General features: G+C 21.6%; 2 protein-coding genes across 4 annotated transcripts in view; one reads left to right on the top strand and one right to left on the bottom strand.

The window, feature by feature from the left end:
- Nucleotides 1–19,292, bottom strand: part of LOC122512348 — a 49,136-nt gene extending 29,844 nt beyond the window's left edge. For 2 of the 3 annotated variants that reach the window (XM_043628126.1, XM_043628129.1), the window contains exons 1-3: nucleotides 19,147–19,292; nucleotides 7,826–8,037; nucleotides 292–417 (exon numbers count right to left, since the gene is read on the bottom strand). In XM_043628126.1, coding sequence (XP_043484061.1) covers nucleotides 292–417; nucleotides 7,826–7,993 — 294 coding nt within the window. In that variant the 5' untranslated portion in view covers nucleotides 7,994–8,037; nucleotides 19,147–19,292. Of the gene's footprint in view, nucleotides 1–291; nucleotides 418–7,825; nucleotides 8,038–19,078 lie in introns of all 3 variants that reach the window. The other variant, XM_043628127.1, reaches the window with a different exon arrangement.
- A 747-nt stretch (nucleotides 19,293–20,039) lies between these two features.
- On the top strand, nucleotides 20,040–23,270 carry LOC122512351 (guanine nucleotide exchange factor MSS4 homolog). Its single transcript, XM_043628131.1, has 2 exons — nucleotides 20,040–20,296; nucleotides 22,741–23,270. Exons 1-2 carry the CDS (start codon nucleotides 20,180–20,182, stop codon nucleotides 22,993–22,995), a joined length of 372 nt encoding a protein of 123 aa, XP_043484066.1. The 5' UTR covers nucleotides 20,040–20,179; the 3' UTR covers nucleotides 22,996–23,270.
- Nucleotides 23,271–23,838: the final 568 nt, after the last annotated feature.

Raw genomic sequence — 23,838 nt, 5'->3', positions numbered from 1 at the left:
ATAATTGAATTTTTGCGAAGAATTTTATTGCTTTCGAAAAGAATTGAATTTTGGAGAAGAATTTTATTATTTTTAAAGATAATTGAAATTTTGACGAGAATATATTTTTTAATTTTATAACATAACTGAAATTCTGCGAAGAATTTTCTTACTTTTGAAAATAATTGAATTTTGGAGAAGAATTTTATTATTTTTAAAGATAATTCCTAAATTCCCTGATTTCCCTGAACAGTGGCAACCCTGAAAATACACAAAATAAAAATTAGAAACAAGTTTTAAAATGTAAATTACCTCTTCAAAGACGTTAGAGAATGTATTGACAATATTATGAGAGAATAGGCCTAGATAATTTCCTTTGACATTTTTGACGATTGAGTCGATGAGATATAGAACTGGTAGCTTGCAGTCACTTCTCACCTAATAAAACACAACAACAATCTATTCTACTGACCCGTTCAACCAAATTGCACAGCAGAAAAAGATAGAGCAAAACGGAACATATGTTTAAAGGACTCTGCTGTGAATTTGTTTCCTTCAAATAAACTCTCAAACTAAGGAAAATATTTTTTAAATTCATTTATTTTTCAAAAATTTATTACTTTAATAATCGAATCCAATTATCGGATCTGTTGAATTTCAAAAAAAAAAATAATAACTTTTTTTTTAAGATAATAATAAATTATTTAGCAAAATTAATAAAATCTTGACTGTTGACTTGAATGTTTTTCAAATTTACTAAAATATTTATTTAAAAATTTATTTAAAAATTTATTTAATAATTTATTTAAAATTATTATTTATTGAATTTATGTTACTACATATTTACTAATTATACTTTATAGAGATGCTTTTTTCGAAAACTGGGAAGATAGAAAAAAAAAATTGTTCTGAACGGCTCCGTGCACTTTCTTTTAAATCACTACAATCACACGCACGTACACAATCTTCTTATAATCTAGGTTCATTTTTTAAAAAACTGCTTTTGAATTAAACAAGTTTTCGTAAATAGTTGTCCACGTTTTCCGTTTCCTCGCTATACTCACTTTTTTTTCATAAAACACGAAAAATCACTTGTTAACGCATTGAATCAAAATATAAATTAATATAAAGAATATTTCGATTATTGTAAATTATCAATAATTCAAATAATGTAAAGTAGAAAATTTAAATACTTTTTAAAAATTTTTTAAATTAACTTTAGGGAAGCAAAATAGAAATAAATTAATTTTTTTAATTTGAAAAAAATGCCAAGATAAAGAATAATAAATAAAATGAAGAAAATATGAAATTATGAAATTGAAATTGAATTAAAATTGTCCCATTGGTTTAAAGTTTCCCCCACCTTTCCCTACTTTTTTTTCGGTAATATTCGATGAATTCACTTTCTTCTACTTTGAAAATGAAACTCGCATCGGTGCAATGCTTCTTTTTCGTTATTTAACCAATGTATGAAGAGTGAGTGAGAGAGAGAGAGAGAAAGATAATATTGATTTCCATGTTTTGCATTGTCCCTAGTGAGTTCACGTCGAAATGTAGAAGTGATTTCAAAGAGAAAAGAATGTTTAAGAAACAAATGATTGTAGTGTGAATATTAAATAGAACAAAATGCCACTTTATTTCCACTTTATATGGTATATTCATAATACTGAATATAATATCACAGAATCTTCATCTTAATAACGATAAAATTCATTGTCAACTCTAAATTTATTTTAATACATTCACTGCCATTAATTTTTTTTTTTTTTTTTTTTTTTTTTTAACATAACATTTTTAATAATCAATTTACTTACTACAAATACATGACATTTTGCAATGAATCATGAAATTGTAATAAATTTTCAAATTAAACAATGCATAGCAGTAAATATATTAAATAATCATATAAATTAGAACACAGTTGAAAATTTGATGAAATATTTAGAAACATCTCTTGAATAAAAGACAACTGTGTGAGGTAAAAGGCCAGTCCTTTTTTTTGTACATTAACGACATTTGCGTAGCTGGCTAAACGATGATATTTATATTTAGGAAAAAAATGTTTAATTTCATGTAAAATATATAGAAAAAGTGCATGTTAAGTGTATTTACCTCTTTTAAAGCTAAAAAATTGGCTTAATGTAAATTACTGATGAGGTAAAGGAAAATATTTTAAAGTGTACAAAATGTCTACTATTTAAAAAAAAAATGTATTTCTAAATAATCAGTTTCAAAAATCAGTTAAATCATTCTCAAATATCTTGGAAGCAAATGAAGATGACAAGAATCACAGTAGCTATGATGCTTTTAAAATTCTAACTAATTACCAAAAATTTCAACTGAAATTAATTTTTAAATCAATGTTTATTAGAAAATTTTACAAGAATTCAATTATTTAAAAACAAAAATAATTAATTTAATGAATAATTGAATGTTTTTTTTAAATAATTGAATTGTTTTGAAAAATTTATTTGAATTTTTTGAAAGTAATGAAGTTTTTTTTAATAAATTTCATTAAATATTTTGAAAGTAACTGAATTTTATGAAAAATTTCTTCGAGGTTTTTAAATGATAATAATTTTGAAGTTTTTTTTAAATAAATTTTATTAAATATTTTCAAAGTAACTGAATTTTATGAAGAATTTCTTTGAAGTTTTTAAAATAATCGGGTTTATTAAAAATTGTAATTAATAATTTTATTATTAAATTTTATAAAAATTATTAATAGAAAATTAAATTCTTTAAAACAAGTTCATTAAAGTTTTCGTAAATAATTAAATCTTTTTAAAGAATTTTTTTAATCCTAATATAGTTTTTCTTAATACTTCTAATGTTCTAATTGAAAATTCTAAAAATAATTTAAATTTACAAAAAATTTTATCAAAACTTTTCAAAATAATATATTGAATTTTTTAGAAAAATTTTCTTAAATAATTGAATTCGTTCGAAAATGTTTATTAAAATTGTATTGAAAATAATTTAATTCCAAAGAAAAATTTTATTTATAAAAATAATTTAATTCTTGCGAAGAATTTTACATTTCATAGAAATAATTGAATTGTTTCGAAGAAGTTTTTCAAAATTCAAATTCTAATACTTTAAAAATTCAATTATTACCTAAAATTTTAACTAAAAGTCATTTTTAAATCAATGTTTATTAGAAAATTTTACAAAAATTGAATTATTTAAATACAAAAATAATTAATTTATTGAATATTTAAATGATTCTCAAAATTTAATTCTTTCGACGAATAATGAATGTTATTAAAATTTTTGCAAGTAATTTAATTATTAGCAAGAATTTTATTAATGTTTTTGAATTGTTTTGAAAAATTTATTTGAATTTTTTCAAAATAATGGAGTTTTTTTTAATAAATTTTATTAAAGATTTTAAAAGTAATTGACTTTTACGAAGAATTTCTTTAAGTTTTTAATATAATCGTGTTTATTAGAAATTGTAATTAATAATTTTATTATTAAATTTTATTAAAATGATTGATAGAAAATTAAATTCTTTTAAACAAGCTTATTAAAGTTTTCGTAAATGATTAAATCTTTTTGAAAATTTTTTTTTAAATTTCTTGAAAATAATGCAGTTTTTTTTAAATAATTCTAATTGAAAATTTTGAAAATAATTGAAATTTACAAAGAATTTCATCAAAACTTTTCAAAATAATTGAATTTCTTAGAAGATTTTTTTTAAATAATTGAATTCGTTCGAAAAATGTTATTAAAAAATAATTGAATTCCAAAGACGAATTTTATTACCTATTTAAAAAAATAATTTAATTCTTGTGAAGAATTTTACAACTCACAAATATTGAATTGTTAATTGAATTGTTTTGAAGAAGTTTTTCAAAATTTTAGTAAAGAATTGAATTCTTTCGAAAAATGTTATAAAATTTTTTTTTTTAAATAATTGTATCCTTTCGTGAAATTCTATGAAAATTGTTTTGAAAATAATTAATTATGTACTTAATAACTGAATTTTAAAAAATTTGAATCTTTGATTATAAACCGACAATATTTTATTACCTATTAACAGTACCTTTAAAGAAAGAGAAAAAAAGAATAAATCAAAAAGTGAATATTTTCCATAAGTAAAAAAGAAAAGAATCACAAAAAATAAATAAATAAATAAATATAAAAATACAATCAATATTTCTACACATTTTTCCTTATATTTCATGAATTTTTTACATTCTATTTATTTTCTATGATAGACCAACTAAAAAAGTTTTAAAAAAGAAAATTCGATTCAGTGAAATACAAATCAAAAGCATGGAATTTACATCCCTCTATTAGATGGAAAAAGAAATAACTTATTTAAACGCAAATTTTGATAATTTAATACAAAGTAAAATGAAAATAGGTTTAAATAAAATATCAATAAAATAACAATTCAGTTGAACGAAAATTGAATCTAAATAAATTTCGTTAAATAACTTCAAAACAAAAAAAAAAGAAAAGATGTGAATGAATCCAAAGTAGGAAATAAAATACAAATTTTATTAAATAACAATTTAAATAAATAAAGAGCAGAAAATTCAAGTAAATTAAAAAATTTTTTAAGTGCAATTTAGGTTGAATAAACAATGACTCGAAACAAAATCCTCAAGATGAATTAAAATAAAAATTAATTGAAAATACAATGAATTAGAGTGAAAATTTTATCAGAAAAATACAAAATAATTATTATTTTGTAATTTTTTAAAAATTTCAATTGTTTTAAAGAAATTAATAATTAATTATTATTTATTAAAATATTAATTCAGTTTTCATTAATTTTATTTAAAATTTAAGAAAAATAGAAATTTTAATTTAATTTCTTAAAGTTGCTTGACATTTTAGAAATATTTTATTGAAGAATTATAACATTAATTAAATGTTGTGAAATTGAATTGAAAAAAATTATATATTTGTTAAAGAATTTTATTAGTTCAAATTGCATTTAAAATAATTTAATTTCGAAAGAGTTCCAATTAAAAATTGCATTAATTAGTTAATTTTCAAAAGATTCAAAATTAAAATTTAAGAAAAAAATTGAAGATTATAAAAAACTGAGAAAAGATTTTAGTTGAAAACAATTGCAATTTTAAAAATTAATTGAATTTCAGAAGGTTTTAAAATAACGATCCACAAGTTTTGAACGTTCAGAACTTTAGGATCATTTAAAATAACATTTTTGAAAATTTCAATATTGTTTTAATATTAATATAAATTTTAATTTAATTTTTTAAAATCAAGCAACTTTATAGAAACATTTCATTGAAGAATTATAACATTAAAATTGAATTTTGTGAAATTGAATTAGAAATAATTATATTTTTTGAAGAATTTTATTAGTTTAAATTGCATTTAAAAAATTAAATTTCTAAAGAGTTACAATTAAAATTTTTATTAATTAGTTAATTTTCAAAAGATTCAAAATTAAAATTTAGAAAAAATCGAAGTTCCGAAAAGTTTTATTTAAAATTTTGAAAAATTAGGTTTTCAAAATGTTTTAATTCTATTGTTTAAAGATAATTTAATCTTTATGAACAAATAATTGAAATTTCCTAAAATTCTATTAAAAATAATTAAATTTTATAAAAAAAGTTATTGAAAATTTTTTAAATAATCGAGCGAAGTTAGCGAAAGTAATTAATTTTCTTTTTAAAATAGATTGAAACTCTTTAAATTGTACAACAAATTTTTGCTTCTAGCAATTATCATTTTTTATAATTGAACTTTCCTTGAATTTTTAGTAATAGGGATAAAATGGAAAACTCAATTTTATGTCTACAATTCACGGAAAATGTCAAAGAAGAACAAAATCGAATTTTATTGTCAACCCTGTTAAAGTTATAAGCAAATGAATTTCAAGTTAATTAAGATTAAAACAATTGAAAATTTTGACGAATTAAAATTAAAAAAAAATTGGAAAAAAATTGAAATTCAAATTAATCCAATTTTGAGCTGTTTTAATTTATAATTAATTAAAATTCTAAAATAAATATAATTAAGAAACAATTAAAAATTTAGATTAACTGAAATATAAATTCATGTAAATTATTAAGAAATTTTAGTTAATAGTAGAATCGACTAAAATTCTATTCATTCAAAATTTTAATCAATTAAACTGAGACTCGACTAAACTTTTAATAGATAAATATTTTAATAAATTAAAAACAAAACTTTTTGCCATAGGAAATAATAAAAATTTTGCTAAATTAAACATTGAATTGAAAAAGATTTAAAATGTTTAAATATTTTAAAAAGATAAAAAGGCAAGTCTGTGATTCCTGAGATAAAAAACATTATTTCGAGAAAATTTTTTTGCTGGCTTATGTTTAATTCTATAATTATATTAAATAAAATAAAATTGTTCTTTAAGACGAAGGACCAGAGAAAGTTACATATTTTAGGAGTGTTTACTTTCAGATATTCTTAGAATATAATTATACTTTGTGAAAAATAAGAAAAACTTCAAAAAAAAAATTTTGGAAAAATAAAAAAAATAAAAAAATTTTTTTTTTAAATTTAAACTAAAAATTTAAAATACTCATAATATTTTTCATGACCAAATTTAACATTTTCTTTACATGAGAAAAAAATTCTTTCTGACATTCTTTTCACGGTTCTGAATAATTCTACAGATTTTTAATATTTAAAACAAACTACAAACTACAAACAAAAGTAATTCATTCAAAATTTTATCTACTTTTCAATTTTTATTATTCTTCATATACAATATTTTTTCAAACTTTTTTTATGATTCCGAATAATCAATTATAAAGTTTTCTCTTAAATTTTATCCGTGAACTTTAGAAAAAAACTTTTAAAAAATTTAATAATATAAGACAATTTTATTATTCTGAATATGTTCAGAAAATATCAATGTTTGTCAACAACGTAAACTATTTGATAAATTAGAATTTCAATGGTCTCTCCTCTTAAAAAAAGTAATAATTTGCAAATTAAAGAATTTTTCATGATAAGTTGTAAATTATGACAAAAAAATAGAATCAAATTTGTAACCTCATTGTTTCCTTGTAACATGAAGTCGATTAATCGCTTTCTCCTTTTTTTCATTTTAGAAAGTAAAACGAGCAATTTTGTTTTTATCGATCATCTCTAATGTCAAAGAGTATATAAAAATAAACAGAGCCAATATAAAAAATACGATCAAGATTTAAATTTTATTCTTCAATTATAAAGTATTCTTGTAAGAAAACTTCAAATATAATTGAATGTTAACATTCATTAAGTGTAAGATTCCTTTAAGTTTACTTGAATAAATATTCAAGTAAATTCAATTATTATTTATTTTATAATAAATAATTTGAAATTAAATAAAATATTTTAAAAATATCAAAAATAATAAAATAAAGTAAAATATTTTTAATAATTATTATAATGGAGAAAACGACCTAAGTAATTAAAGAAATCAAAAATTGAAATTTGTCTTAAGAGTAATTTTTTAAAATGATGGAAGTTTGAAGAAAAGTGAAAAATTATCTAATTTAATATTAATTAATAAGAAACTGATAAGAAATTTGTTTAAACAAATCAAAAAAAAAAAATACTGATAAATAAAAAATATTAAAAAAAAATAAAAAAATAAATATAAAAAAAAAATAAAAATAAATATAAATACTTATATAACAAAAAAAAATACTGTTTGAAGATGCAATATTTTTTTGAAAAAGAAAAATTTTCTCTAAACGCATTTGCTTCCTTGATACGAAAATGCTATAACTGCACATGTAACAAATGTCCGCTTTTTCAAAGAACTATTATCTTTCCGAGAAGTCAGTAAGATTTTTTTTTTGTACTTAGAGTGTAACTACAAAAGACTAATAACCTTTTGCAAATGGGCTTCAACAGCACCGACTATCGCCGGAGCATGTTCTATGCTTTCTTCAGCCAGCATTGTGAGCATGGTGATTAGAGGTTTGCTATTGACTGAAAGATCGGCCAACGACGATATGTATTCGTCAGCCACCTCTTTCGATTTTGCTGCTGCCTCCATCTTCAAAATGTTGTTTTTTCACGAAACCGACAGGTTATTTATCACTGTAACAAAAAGAAAATCACTATTTACTTTAAACGACAAAAATTGCAATTAAAAAATTTCAGAATATTTTTCTTGTAATTTTTGACACGGAAAATATATTTCCATCTTCCAAAGCTGATTCATTCAAATTAATATCTTCTCGTGGACAAAAGTAAAAATTTTAAAAAAAGTTTTCTTAACGCTAAACATCTGTACTTTGGTTAATATTCAGTAATTTTTTAGAGGCAATAATCAAGATAAAATGAAAAATTACGGACCATTTACGGACCAATTGCTGACAAAAATATAACCAGTCCGAGTCAAATAAGAGAACATTTTACCACTTTTTAAAATCGATTATTTTTAATAATTTTCGAAAAAGTTCTTTGACAATTTTCAAATCCATTTCTTTACAATATTCAATTTTACAAAATTTTAAATATTCGTAAATTCTTCAATTAAATATCAGGGTGGCCACAAGTTTCAGTTTATCAATTTCCCTGACAAAAATGTGTTCAAGTACAAATATCATTATCAAGATGTTCTTGAAATTGTGAATATTCAAAAAAATTAGATTTTTGTTAAGTTCTTTTTTCACGTTCATTAAATATAATAATTAAAAATTATTTTAATTTAAATATAGTTTCGTTCATATAAACATTCCATTTATCAGAGAAATGCATTTTAATTAATTATAAAAATAGTATTACTATATTATTTTCATAATTGCTCTATTATTTGGTAGGCAAATAAAAATTGTCATTTTGTATAATATTTCTGTATTACACGTCTGTGAGTTTAATTTAGTAAACGATTCGCCTTAATGAGTTTCCATTTTCTAGCAAAACTTTTATAGTGACATTATTCCAACGTTGTTAAGAGATATAGCCAATAATGGATAGTTAATATCATTTTAATTAGAAGTCTACATCTTTTAAAAATTAAAATATCATTTTTAGCTTTTATAGATATTTTACAATTTTTCAACAAAGTTTTGTATATTTTGTAAAATATAAATTTTAAGTGTAAGAGATGCTAAAAACTGTTAGTTTTCTGACAGTAGAAAATAAATAAAATAATATAGAAGGCATACAATTAAGTATAAAAATTATATTAAAAATTATTGACATTTGTTGAGAATGTCTAAATATATTATTATAAACTGATAGGTATAAACATTTAAAGATATAAAATAAATAAAATATCCCAAAGTTCGTTGGTAAAATAACCTAATTTTGTCATTTTTATTAACAAATAATGGGGAAATTTGAAAACCGTAAAAATGGGCAAAGTGAAAATTTTATTTTGTACACATTTTTTATTTAACGAGAAAATAGAAGAAAACTGTAAGTTTTTAAAAGAAAAACTGAAAGTTTATCACAAATTCTTAATAATCTGTAAGTTTTTACTTAATTTTATAATCCCCTTTCCCTATTATTTATAAATAAAAATAGAAAAATTAGGTTACTGTACTGATGAACTTTCAAATATTATATTTATTATTTTATATTTTTAAATGCTTATATCAATTTATAATAATAAACTTAGACATTCTTAACAAACGTCAATATTTGTTATATTTTTGTTTTTTGTATTAAATTAAATGCCTTTTATATTATTTTCTACTGGCAGAGAACTGAAAGTTTTTAGCAACTTTTACACTTTAAATTCATGTTTTACAGAAAATATAAATTTTTTTTGAAAAAATCTTTTCATTTTGTGACTTTAGTAACATTAAAATCATTTCTGCAGAACATTCCAATTTTTTAAAATTAGTCCGCGATCATTTTAGTTGAAGTAAAATGGATTGACCCATTTATTTTGTAAAATATTAATTTAATGTGTAAGAAGTACTAGAAACTCAGTTTTTCAGCCAGTGGAAAATAAATTAAAAGGCATACAATTTATTTGAAAATTATAAAAAAAATTATTGACATTTGTTAAAAATGACTAAACTTATTATTATATAGATATACTTTTTGCCGTAGTTTACAAATCTGTAAGTATCAGGGGTTTTTAAGATTGCTGATTACGAGACAGATTTTCAAAATACAAAATGGCGGTCGGATTCTTAAGGGGAGACCCCACCTTAATTTTGACCCCTTTAAAATAAAATTATTAAAAGAGGTAATATTTTTTTTTCTTGTATCATTTTTAACCTGAGAACATATAAGATGGTCAAAAATATTTAATTTTAATTTTTGAAGAGGTTAGAATTTTTTTCTTTTGACCTATTGCGTATTATTGCAAATCCACGCGAGAAGTTGTTTAGAATGGTAAAATATGCATGGAAAAAAATTTTCGTTGAAAAATATTAAAAACTGTAAGAGAAGATCAATTTTTAATATTCAAATCTTTAAATTTTGCCGAAATTTCGGATTTCCTGAACCTTTATTTTTTTCCAATTTGATGCTCTAAGTCGAAAAAACATAGTTAAAGTTGACGATTAGCTCATTTTCATGGTAAAAACTATAAAAATCATGGCTTTTTGCATTTATTTCGGTATATATAAAGTATACCATGAAAGCTTCGGACTATGATTTTTATGGTTTTTACTACGAAAATGAGCTAAATGTCAATTTTAACAATGTTTTTTGACTAATAGCATCAAATTACGTAAGTATATAAAGTTTGGAAAAAAATTAAAGATTTAAGGCTTTCGAAATTTCGGCAAAATTTAAAGATTTGAATATTAAAAATCGATCTTCTCTTATAGTTTTTAATATTTTTTAGCGAACATTTTTTTCCATGCATATTTTACCATTCTAAACAACTTCTCGCATGGATTTGCAATAATATGCGCAATAGGTCAAAATAAAAAAATTCTAACCTCTTCAAAAATTAAAATTAAATATTTTTGACCATCTTATATGTTCTCAGGTTAAAAATGATACAAGAAAAACAATATTACCTCGTTAAATAATTTTATTTTAAAGGGGTCAAAATTAACGTTCTTGCATTTTTATAAATTTGATATCGAGGGGTTTTATAAAAATTATTTAGTCTTTATTGTATTAGAGATGCTATTTTAGGAGTAGAAAATCACAAAAACGCCCAATTGTGTACAATGTTTTAATTTCAAAGATTTTTTTTTAAATTTTCCGACTTCACTTAAAATTTGTAACTTGCGGGTTTTCTGGGTCGCTGATTACGAATATAAGCTCCAATTTGCAAAATTCGAAAATGGCAGAAGATTTTTAAAAAAAAATTAGCAAATTCGCTGAAGTACATGTGAATTTTTAAAAAATCTTCTGCCATTTTGAATTTTGCAAATCGGAGTTTATATTCGTAATCAGCGACCCAGAAAACCCTTGAGTTAATAGTTTCAAGTGAATTCGCTGAATTTAAAAAGAATCTTTTAATTAATCTCCCAAATTAAAACATTGCACACAATTGAACGTTTTTTATGATTTTCAAACCATAAAATAGCAGCTCTGACACAATAAATAAATAGGCTTTCGTTTCCAGTTCCTTTTGTCCATACTGACTTTACCTCATTAACGCCCACTTCTTCATGTTTTACTTAAAAAAGTAAGACTCTTTTAGTTTGAAATTCTATTAATCTTAAGGTGTTAAATTATATTATTTTGCTATTAAAATCAATACTTTCTTAAGCAGATTTAAAAAGACTCAAGTAAGTCCCTCCGAGTTCGATTAATAAAATTAAAATGTATTCAGATAAACAAAACGCACGTAAATTCAAACCCCAGGGCTGGGTAGCTTAAAGAAGTTAAATTTACAAAAAAAAAATTCGGTGGTTAACACAAACAGTTAGTTTTATGCATAAAATTATTCCAGGGACTATACGTTATTGATAAAACTTAGTGATTCGATTTGCATTCCCCCAACTGATTCAACAGGAATAATTAATTCTACTATATACATTATATTCTTAAAATAATACCAAAAAAGTCGACTCGTCCATAAAATTGTTAAAATAATCATTGCTCTCTATGTCCAAAATGGTTAAATTTAAAAGAAGGGAGACAGTTATTCAAAAATTTTCTATTTTATTATTTATTCCATAGTATTTATTAAGTTTAATTAGTAATGATACATTAATTTCTGATTAAACTTTTTTCAAATTAGTAGATGATGAATAATTAATACCATGAGAATCACTTTTTTGTGAGACATATACATTCTTCTAAGTTATTTAAACAGAGAGTCTATTATAGTATAAAAATTTTGCTTTAATAAAACTACATACTGTAATAATTTAAATCACAAAAAACATGTGTCGAAAAATACAAAAGTCATTGAATACAGCTGGTGCTAAAAAAGGCAAATAAAAGTAGAAAAATTTAATTGAATATATAATTTAATAGCAGATCCAATAAAATTGAACAATTTTTTTAGAAAGAATTTTTAATTTGAAGTTGTAAATTTTGATATGAAATTATCATTTGTTTCAACTACATAAGAAAATTTTGAGAATGTTTTTCTCGCATTATTGCGAAAAGTCGTTTATTATCTAAAATACATGAATTAACATTTTTCTCTGTTTAAACATTAGAAGCTGCACTGAGGAAAATTTGTAAGTGAAATAGTATCAACTTTAATTATACTTTTTTTACATCATGAACGTAACATACTATATAGTAAAAAGCCCATTATCCGAATTAATGGATGCAGGTATAACTATAAATTTTCCTTAACATTTTATTAGAATCATGAGACAAAAACTCAACGTTTCCTATAATATTATAAAACTTACATACAATGTTTAGATTAGCATTAAATAATGATTAATTTAACTTTATATTATAACTTGATAAAATTTTTCATATTTTTTTAGTTTCAGTTTTAAAAAACCAGGTTTAAAATTTTTTTTTTTAAATTAATAAAAGAAAATGAGAACCGAAAAGTCCGGTTAATGGGTTTTCTACTGTATTAGAATGTAACATACTAAATTCGTATAGCAGTTGACGCTATTTTGGTAATGAAGCTGAAACTGGCACCCGAAGTTATCATCACCTACTTAATTTTGGAAATTAAAATTTAAAGTTTAATATTTTTTCCGTGCAGGTAAAAAAAAATCATAAAGAGTTGAGGGAAAGTGAAATCTGTTGCTTACGTATTTATTCGCTGGTATATAAAATTTCAAAATGCTAACCCAATCAAAATACTAATTTTTTTCTACAATTTTTGAACCTTTCTTTTTGAGATTATTCAAAACAAAAATATTTTTCGTTTTTTTTTTGCTTTATTACACAATTTAAGTAAAGTGCAGACCATCGTAAATCTATTTCGCAAAGATGTTGGAATTTAAAATCTTTGAAAACCCATTTTTTCTATCCGTCGCAGGTATGGAGAAAAAGAAAAATGGTCCGAGTCCCTCTTTCCTATACCACTGTTAAATCGCTCCAAAAAAGTCTTTAAAGTTGTAAATAACTAATAAGAATAGAAACATCATATAAAAAATGTACGGTAGTTTAATACTGTTATAGAATTCACTACTGTTGACAAAAAGATTTCATGTCCGTTTACACCTTGCTTGAATGGGGTATAATAAAACAAAAAACCAAAAATATTTTCCTAAGTAATAATTATTAAACAAAATTTTTTCACCTAGGGTTTTTAAATTGTTTTTGTCTAAGAATAAAGATTTACATAACTTTTTCTGAAATTTAATAATTTCTAAAAATTAAAATTTTTTTCTTTACAAAAATTCAATTATTTTCTAACATTTTTAACTAAACTTTATGTCTAAATCAATTTTTAATAATTTTCCAAAAGTTCTTCGAGAATTCAATTATTTAAATACAACAATTAAATTTTTTATAATAATTGAAACCGTACATTTTTCTTTTTAAAGATATTAAAGTAGAACGTTTTTAAAAATTTTAATAAAGAAATTCGTAAAATTAACTTTTTAAAAATATTTCTAAATAATTTTTGAAAGACAATAGTTTTACAATTACATACAATTAAATAATGTCCAAAAAATTGAAATTTGGTAAAATCTTTTAAAAAATAATTTAAATTTACAAAAATCTTTGAAAAATAATTTAAATTTGATAAAATCTTTTAAAAATAATTAAGTTTTTAAAAAATATAAAAAAAATAATCAAATTTTTAAAGAATTTTAATTATAAATAATTTCTCTAAAATTCTAAAATAGTAAATTTTTAAAAATTTTAATTTACTTTGTTTCAAGATAATTGAATCTTAATAAATTATGATAAAACAATTCTAAGAATTAGTTTTTTATAAATATTGTAATTAAATTTTTCGAAAATAATTGAAGAATTTTTTGAAGAATTTTAATTAAAATTTTTGAATATGATTATTTTCTCCAAAATGTTTAAAAAATAATTCTAAAAAAATTTTAATGTTATTATTTTGTATATGTATTTAAATTTTCGGAAATATTAAAAATATTGAAAATAATTGAATTTTAAAAAATTAGAATGAAATTATTTAGAAAATGACTTTTTTTAAAACTATTTTAATATTATTTTTATAACCTGATTTTCCCTAATTTTTATTTTTTTTTAAATTTACACTTGAAGTCGAAAAAGTCATAATGTCCGAGGCCTGAATATTGTATACGACCTAAGCTACAGATAAACTTTGAAACAAGATTAGCTTTGAACAAGAAGTTCGGATTGATTTTAAAAAAAGTAACAAAATAACAAATAGTAACAAAATTTGTTTGAATATTTAAGTGGTAAAAAGTTTAAAGAGATAAAAAGTTTCAACAAAATGAATATTTTTTAATAATATCCTTTTCAATTTTACAAATATAATAAATTTGTTTATTTTTAATAAAAATACGTTACGCTAAAAAACTTTTTGTAACAAACAGTATTAACGCATTGAAAGTTAACTTCGGTGAAAAACATTTTTAAAAATTTATAACTTTTGCAAAATTAACGATGTAAGTCTATGAAAATGTAACGACTAAAGTAACGGAGCTACTTCTAAAAAATAACTAGTTATTTCAAAGAAGTAACGGTAAAGGTAACAAATTACAAATGTAAATAGAAAAGCTCAAAATAAAAAACATGAAAAGTTTAAAAAAAATTTTTAATTATAGAAAACCCATTTCAAGAAAAATTGTAAAACTAAAAAAGATTTATTAATGGAAAATAGTTAACTTTTCCTACGACATTCAGTAGCAATTTCTGCATAGAAATCATCTCAATGTTTAACAAATTGAAAATCGATTAAGCGGTAATAAAAAAATGTTGTAAAGCAATAAAAATGAAATAAAATCAATTTTTCAAAATCATTTGCTATTACTATTAAACAATCAATGTTAAGTTAGAAAACAATAAAATTTTTCTTTCTTGAAAAGAATTTTGAACGTTTAAATGAATGACATTTTTTGCAACATTCATGTTTTTTAAAAATTAGGTTCTCAATGAAATAAAAATGAACACGTCAAATTAAAAATTTTGAAACTTTATGATTTTTTCATAAAAATTGTTTTAGTAACTTTTCCAAAATTTAATATTTTTCTAGAATTTTTAAATAAAATGTTCCTCTAAATCAATTATTATTTTTAATAACTATAGAAAGTTCTTTGAGAGTTTAATTATTTAAAAAAAAGTTGATTTAAAATTTGTCTGAAATTTAATTGTTTTCAATTAAATATTACAAAATTTCGATTATTATTATTATTCAAAAGTTTTTTAATTAAATAAAATATATTTAAAAATTTAACTCATTTTTAAAAAATCTGAACTAAAAATAATTCAATGAACTATAAGAACTTCTAAAGTTTTAATTGAAGTTACTTGAAATTAAATTTTCCTACCTGCGGTAACTTTTTTTATTGATAAAGGTAATAAAAATTAAAAAACAAGTCAAACTCAAAAACAAATTTTAAAAAATATTTAAAACTAAATTATAAAAATTTATTTTAATGAATACTTAATAATTTCACTTTTCAGCACTTTAAAAAAAAAAGTTGTTAAATTAGAACAAAGGAGATTTTATTCAAAGTCATTTTAGGTTCTAAATTTATTAATACCAATAATTGTTGGAATTACGATAATTTCAATTCAATTATTATTTTCAATGATTTTTAACTAAAATTCAATTCTTATGAAGAATTTTATCAACAAAATTTTTAAATAATTAAATTCTATGGCAGAATTTTAAGAATAAGGACATTTTTCGAGAAATTCGATTAAAATAATTGTATTAAAAATAATTGAAATTTTGCCATGAGTTTTATTATTTATAAAAATAATTGAATCTTTTAGAAAATTTTATTAAAATAGTAGATATTGAAAATCATTGAATTGAAGAAAATTGAGGGTCCCTATCAAAGAACCGGTTATAAGTTTTTGAGACTCAAAATTCTCGACTTCTAAATAAAAAAAAGGATTTAAAATTTAATTTTCTTGAAAACATTTCGTATTTTTCTAAAGATAACCGAAATGTTTTTAAAAAAATTGAGATTAAAAACAGTTTAATATTTTACTTACAGGGCAATGATTTTGAGTCTCAAAAACTTATAACCGGTTCTTTGATAGGGACCCTCAATTTTGGAAAATAATTAAAATTTTGCCAATTTTTAAAATAAAACCTTTTCAAAATTCAATTATTTAAAAAAATTTATGCTAAAATGCTCATAATATTCAATTATGTAAAATTTTAAATGAAATTCATTTTTAAATCAATTTTTTTAAGAAAATTCTACTAAAATTCAATTATTTACACACAAATAAAATGGAAATAAATAATTTATTGAATAATTGAATGTTTCTTAACATTAAATTCTCATAACGAATTTTATCAACAAGTTTTTAAATAATTGAATTCTTTGGCGAATTTTAATAAAATTTTTAAGAATAATTACATTCTTTGAGGAATTTGATTAAAATTGTATTAAAAATAATTGAAATTCTGCGATGAATTATATTATTTATGAAAAAAATTGATTAGTTGCTAAGAATTTTATTAATATTTTCAAAAATAATTGAATTCCATCGAAGAATTTTATTATTTATGAAAATAATGAAATTATTGCGAACAAATTTGTAAAAAATTTGTAAATTATTTAATTTCTGTCAAACTTTTATTATTTTATGAAAGTAATTAAATGTTTGCGTAGAATTTTATTAAAGTTTTTTTAAATAATTGAATTCTGTTGACAAATTTTTATTAAAATAGTAGATATTGAAAATCATGAAAATCAAGAAAATGTTTGAAAATAATTGAAATTTTGTCAAGAATTTTATTAAAACTTTCAAAAATAATTGAATTCTTACGAAGAATATTTTATTACATTTTTTTTAAATAATTGATTTTTTTCAAAAAATTTTATAAAAATCATTTTAAATAATTTTTTTTTCGAAAAATTTTATTAAAATTGTGTTTTAAAATAATTAAAGTCCTGTGAAAATTTTATTGCTTACGAAAATAATTGAATTTCTAAAAAAAATTTATTATTTACGAAAATAATTGAATCTCTGTAAAAATTTTATATTATTTATAAAAATAATTGAATTTATGCAAAGAAGTTTATAAAAAAATTTGTTAATTATTGAATTCATGTAAAAGTTTTATTATTTGCGAAAATAATTGAACGTTTTCGTAGGATTTTATTAAATCTTTTTTTTAAATAATTGAATTCTTTTGGAAAATTTTATTAAAATAGTAGATATTAAAAATAATTGAAATGCGGAAAATTTTTGTAAATAATTGAAATTTGCAAAGAATTTTATTAAAATTTTTGAAAATAATTGAATTTTGGAGAAGAATTTTTTTATTTTTAAAGATAATTGAAATTTTGACGAGAATTTTTTTTTTAATTTTCGAACATAAATTAAATTTTGCGAAGAATTTTATTACTTTTGAAGGACCTTTTTTCATACGTGACTCAACATTAATTTAAAAAATAAATAAATTTCATTCATTTGAACGTTCAGATTTTTAGGAACAATTTTCTCTTCAATTACAAAATTGCCAGTTTAACATTTCACGTGACGAAATTTAACTTCATTCAAATTTATTGGCACGCATAAATTATCGATGTCCAGAATTTCAAAATTTTTTAAGGAATAAAATTCACCGAGTGTAAGTATTTCAATAAAATGATAATTTTCAGATATTAATAAAATTCAGTTTAAAAAATAAATAAAAGCAGTCGATTTCTCAACAATTGGAAAAATTATTTACAAGGAAAAAATAAAAAAAAGAGTAAATATTTTTTTATCAACATACTAAGAAAATAAAATTATAATTTATATAAATAATCTTTTACTTTAAGTACATACATTTTTTTTCTTTGTCAATTTAGTTAAATTATTTCAAAGATAAAAATTTAAATTTACCTTCTGTATAATAAGCGAAAAATAAAATTTTACAAAATAAAAATTTACCAAAAACTGGATTAAATTTTATAGTTGAAATTAACAAAAAATTTATCACTTTTTTTTAAGGGCAATTTGCATCTACAATTTTTCCCAAGAAATAAAGATTTTATTCTTAAAAATTGATGTTTAATTTTAAAAATTGAAAAATGATGCAAAAAAACAGAAAACAAGGAAAAATAAGATTAAATTGTTTATAAAACCTGAGTTATTTGCTGAATTTCCAAAAATCAAACTTTGAGAGATGGTCAAATTCACATACACACACATATTAATGCTTGCAATTAAATGGAGATCTTGTTAAACGGTTCAAAATTTTATTTTCTAAATTCTTCTCTCCCATCGAAGAAAATTAATTACAAAATATTTTCAAACATTTTTCAGAAACAATTAACAATACAAAATGTAGACAATTTTCTTTGTTCGTATTTTTCCTTTTTAAAATTTTTTTTAATTGAGACTAAGAAAATGGCACTATTTATGTAATACTGACTGGAAATAATTTTTCGGAACACGAGATAACACTTTTTTGTTCGTTTATTAATGTCACTTTAATTATTCCTCGTACTTTTAGTGTAAACTTGAAAACTTATTAAAAAAATGCGCGAATTAAATTTGCAAGGGAAGAGTGAAAATAAAATTTAGCACATTTGTGTAACGCAATCAAGCTGAAAAATTACCCAGCTGGATTGAGCTGACGCCCGACGATATAGAAAAGAAAATTTCTTACGTTTTACATTTCTCCTTTGGAAATCACAAAATTATTCAAATCCATGTAACTGAACACTTAGTGATTACCTTATCAACACATTTTGAAGTTGAGGAATATAAAAATCTTGCACAATATTTTAATGAAAACTTCTTTTAGTTTGTTAACGTACTGTCTGCGCCGATGAGAACACCAACGTAAAATGGTGGTCGCTCGTTTTATGTGTATATATGTTATCTATACATATAGTTACTGCATTAAGCCGCGTCCGCATTGGAAATTACGTTCAACGCTTGAAAGGAATATTCGCGATTCTACACTGTCCTTGTTTTACGTACGATCGCGTTTATAAGGAAAAATGACAGCACTATATATGCGTATATAATTGAAAATGTACCGTTTAATTTAATAGAATTAAATATTATTTGTTTTTCACACAAGATTTTGAAAACATACACATCAAACTATGAATTAGGCTATATATACAATAAACTCTTCTTAAAGTTCACCTCACAATAGCTTCGCGATCGAGACGCATGCGATAGAAAAGGACACAAAGCGTAAAACGGTAAAAGCGTCGTAGTTAAGTTGAGTCCACAATAGCACTTTTCGACGAGACGTAAACGTACCGAAACAATGCTAAAGTTGTGTCCACAATAGCACCTTAAACGATACTTAAGGCCTAAGCACAACTGCTTCGCGAACGCAATACATGAGTTAGAAAAAGACAGAAATATATTCGTATCTTTTTCTATCTCATTATTCGCGTTGGTTTTGGCCTTTAGCATTGTTTCGTTATGATGTTTACGTTCCGTTCAAGAGTGCTATTGTGGTCTCAACCTTAAAGGTGCTTTTACGCAAACAAACACAGCAGAACTATTGTGCCAGTGTGACCGTTCCTTTATAACCTATTGTAAAGTCAACCTTTAAATTGTTTTTTTCAAGCATTTAAAATTCACAATCGAGTGAACTATCTTACTATTTTTAATTCATGCCTGACTGTACATACCATTTATCTTCTTCCTGTACATTATAAATACAAAAAAAATATTAAATAATTTGAACGACTAATTAGATATTTAAACAGAAAAGTAAATAGAAGATATTTATACTATTTTAAAAATGTCTTTAATTGAAGATAGAAAAGATTCTTCTGGAAAAAATGCAGATGTAGTTTATTGTACATTTTGTCCATCGAAAATTCTTAATGCTGGTGCTGCTACTTTTGTAAATATTGAGGTTTGTTATTTCTGTGTTTTTTATTATTAAAAAATTTTCATTGATTTACGTGAAAACATTTTTATTTAAAATTTTATATTCACTTTATGCAATAATTAAATACATGTTATTTTTAATTGTTTACCTTACAATATTTTTTAATCACTTATCTGGTCTTATATTATTTATAATATTTTTTTTTAATATTATGATTATTGTATTGTTTCACCGACTGTCGTAGCTACGAAAATTGTGTTAATGCTACTTTTTAACTACTATCAAGAATTGTTTATTTTTAAAAAATGTATTAATTTTCAAAAAAGGCGACTTTTTTCGAACGATTTTCAAAAATTGCGACTTTTTCGACATTTTTCCAAATGTTGCAACAAAAGACCACATTTTTTAGTATAAAATGCAACTTATTTCGTTTTTTATAGTATGAAAAATAATTATAGACAAATTTTTTAAAATTATATTTTTGAATAATTTTTTTACTATAATAAAATGTAGTTTTTTTTAAAGTATTTTATTAAAATTTTTGAAAATCAACGTTTGGAGAATTTTTATAGCAAATATTTAAAATAATTAAATTTGCAAAAATTTTAATGAAAAATCTTCAAGTGTAAATTTTAAAATGAAAATTTGCTTCTAAAAATTATATTAAAATATTTTATAAAAAAGGAATTCTTAGGATTTTTCCATTTTAATTTAAAAAAATTTTAAATATTTCATTTTGGACAACACAATAATTAGTTTAAAATTTTTATTAAAATTCTTCAAAAAAATTTAATAGTTCCTGTAGAAAAACAAATAAGAAGTATTTAAATATTTATTTAACAAAATTATTCAAGTTTTGAATAACTAAATTTAGAAATCAGTGAAAGATCTGGGAATACAAAATAAAATTTTAATTAAATAAAACGACTTTTTTTATTTTTAATCCACTAAAGCGATTTTTTTATGCCTTAAAGTCAATTCGAGGCCTGGAAACATAAAAAAAATTCCTAACTTTGCCTTAATTTATGAAAATTAACATAAGTTATAAAATAATGTACATGTTTTATTTTTTTGATTTATTTTAAAGTTTTTTTTTATTTTAAAGGGAATTAAATCATATCTTATATAATTATCATACATAATGTGATAATTCATTCTAAAAATATTCCATTTTTTGAAGTTAATTTGAAAATTCTCATAATTATTTTCAGAGGTAAATTATTTTTTTCCGTGTAATAACTTAAACAATTGTTATGTTTTCAAAAACTGATCAAACTTTTAACAATTAAAATTCTGATTGGAAGTGATATTTTTTGAAGTTAAGCCCAAGAAAATTAAAATATTTCATGTATTTTAAGAATTAATTTTAGCAAAATAATATTATAATAGTCAAAAATTTTTTTGATTTGAATTTCAAATATAAATACGGTCGTTTTATTTTATAAGGAAATAAGTCCCCTTTTTTTAATTTTTGCCCCTAAACGTACCCTATTTTAAAAATTTCCCCTATTTTTTTCTTTTATATTTAAATGATAAATTCACACCAAATTTAGCAAAGTGACGTTGAAACTTTCAATTGAAAACTTTTGTTTTGAAAGTTTCAAATCTTGAAATTTATGATCGATGAAATTTTTCATGAAATTTATAAAATTTCATGAAAATGAAATTAATTAATTAATTAAATTTAATTAAATTAAATTAAATTAAATTAATTTGTAAGATTAGTATTTTGGTGAAGTCAAGTCTCAAATATTTTTAAAAGTTGGTTGTTTTTTGTATAATATTATTTATTATTACAAAAGTTTTAATGCAATTATCTTGATAAATAACAAAATTCTTCACAGAAATTCAAAAATTTTTAGGAATTTTAATAAAATTCTTTACAAAATTCAATTACTCCAATTTCATCTTCAGGGAGTCAAAAAAAAATTAATGACTAAACATTCGTCATCAAAATAAAAATAAATTCACTCATCAAACGTAAGAGAAAACATAGAGTTTGGAGTCATAACTGTAAAAGATTATAAAACCAATTTTGTAATAAATAAATAAATAAATAAACATTAACATCATAGTTAAATAAATAAATTAACACTGATAAACATGGACATTATGATGACACACATTTATAGTAACGCAGTACAGAAATTTTAAAAAAGTACTTAAATAAATTAAAATAAAATAAATTAAAACTCAATTTTAATTTTTTAAATTTTTTTGGACGTTTAACTGGCTTGAAATCGGGCTTTGTGGTTCTTTTAAAAAATATTTCTTTTTATTGTTTTAAAAACTGAAGAAAAGTCATTAATTAAATTAACATCTTCTATTATTTTCTTAAAAAAGTCGTTGTAAAAATACCAAACAAGCAAAAAAAATTAAAGTTAATATTTGCTTTCATTTTCGAACGTTTTTTTTTTCAAAAATTTAAAAGAAAGCCTCCTAATTTTTTGTTATTATTTACTTTTCAGTTTTCTCTTCCTGAAATTTTGTGTAAAAAAGGAAGTGAAGGCACCAGTCGCGAAATGATTTCAGACTGCTGGATGGTGGAAGACATTAATTGCTTTGAAAATATTGGCGTCTCTCACACAGTTGAAAATGTGAAATATCTCGCATGTGCAGATTGTGAAAGAGGTCCAGTAGGATGGCACGATTTATCCACATACAAATCGTATATCGCCCTTTCTCGCGTCAAGCACGAGAAACCGAATTCTCAGAAAAAGTGATGAAACTGATTTATAACAACGAAAATAGACGGGTTTATATGTAAAAAAAAAAGAAGAAAAGACTTTATCACATTCTATTTTAATTTTATATTTATGTATGTGAATTTAGTGGACGCAGTCACTTTGCTTGTACATAGTGCGCAAGAATGATTGATCTTTGATCAGTATTGTTAACAAAGTCTAATTTTCCACAGATTATCAAAAAGTAAAAAAAGCAATGATAGTCTCGAAAACGCACAAAATGCTTTTACTTTTAAATAAAATTGATACCTAAACCGCTTTTCTATTACTACAAAAATCGGCTTCGAATTTTACAAAAAAAAAATTTTACAAAAAAATCCATTTTTACCAATTTGTTTCAACTTTTTAATATTTAAAATTCTATTTTTCAGTTTTCGTTTATTTTTTTAAAAGTTTCAATCCTTCTTGCGATATAACTCTTCCAGAGTTGAAAATTTTTACAGAAATATCCCAATAGTGCAGCAAGAGTTGCTAATTGAAACATTTTCTCAGAATTGGAAAAAAATTGATTTTTTAAGAGTGAAATTCGAAAAAGAATGTTAACGACAAAGTTTATATAAATTTTATTCAAAATTTTCACAGAAGTAAACTCAATGAGCATTTACGAATTTCAATAATATAAATATATAACAAAAAATATATTTTATCATGAATATTCATAATAAATATTTAATCAGTTTTGATAATGAATTTTTTTCTACTACAAAAGCTTTAATTTCCAATAAAAAGTAATTTTTACCACAAATATTTATATATAGTTTTGTATATTTGCGTGGTTTGGTAAACTTTTGTACTTATAAGAATAAATGCCTATACAAATAA

This window comes from Leptopilina heterotoma, unplaced genomic scaffold, assembly GCF_015476425.1.
Source record: "Leptopilina heterotoma isolate Lh14 unplaced genomic scaffold, ASM1547642v1 Lhet_97, whole genome shotgun sequence".
NCBI classification, from domain to species: domain Eukaryota; kingdom Metazoa; phylum Arthropoda; class Insecta; order Hymenoptera; family Figitidae; genus Leptopilina; species Leptopilina heterotoma.
Note: the sequence above shows the minus strand (reverse complement) of the source record. Positions and strands in the feature narration are given on the sequence as shown.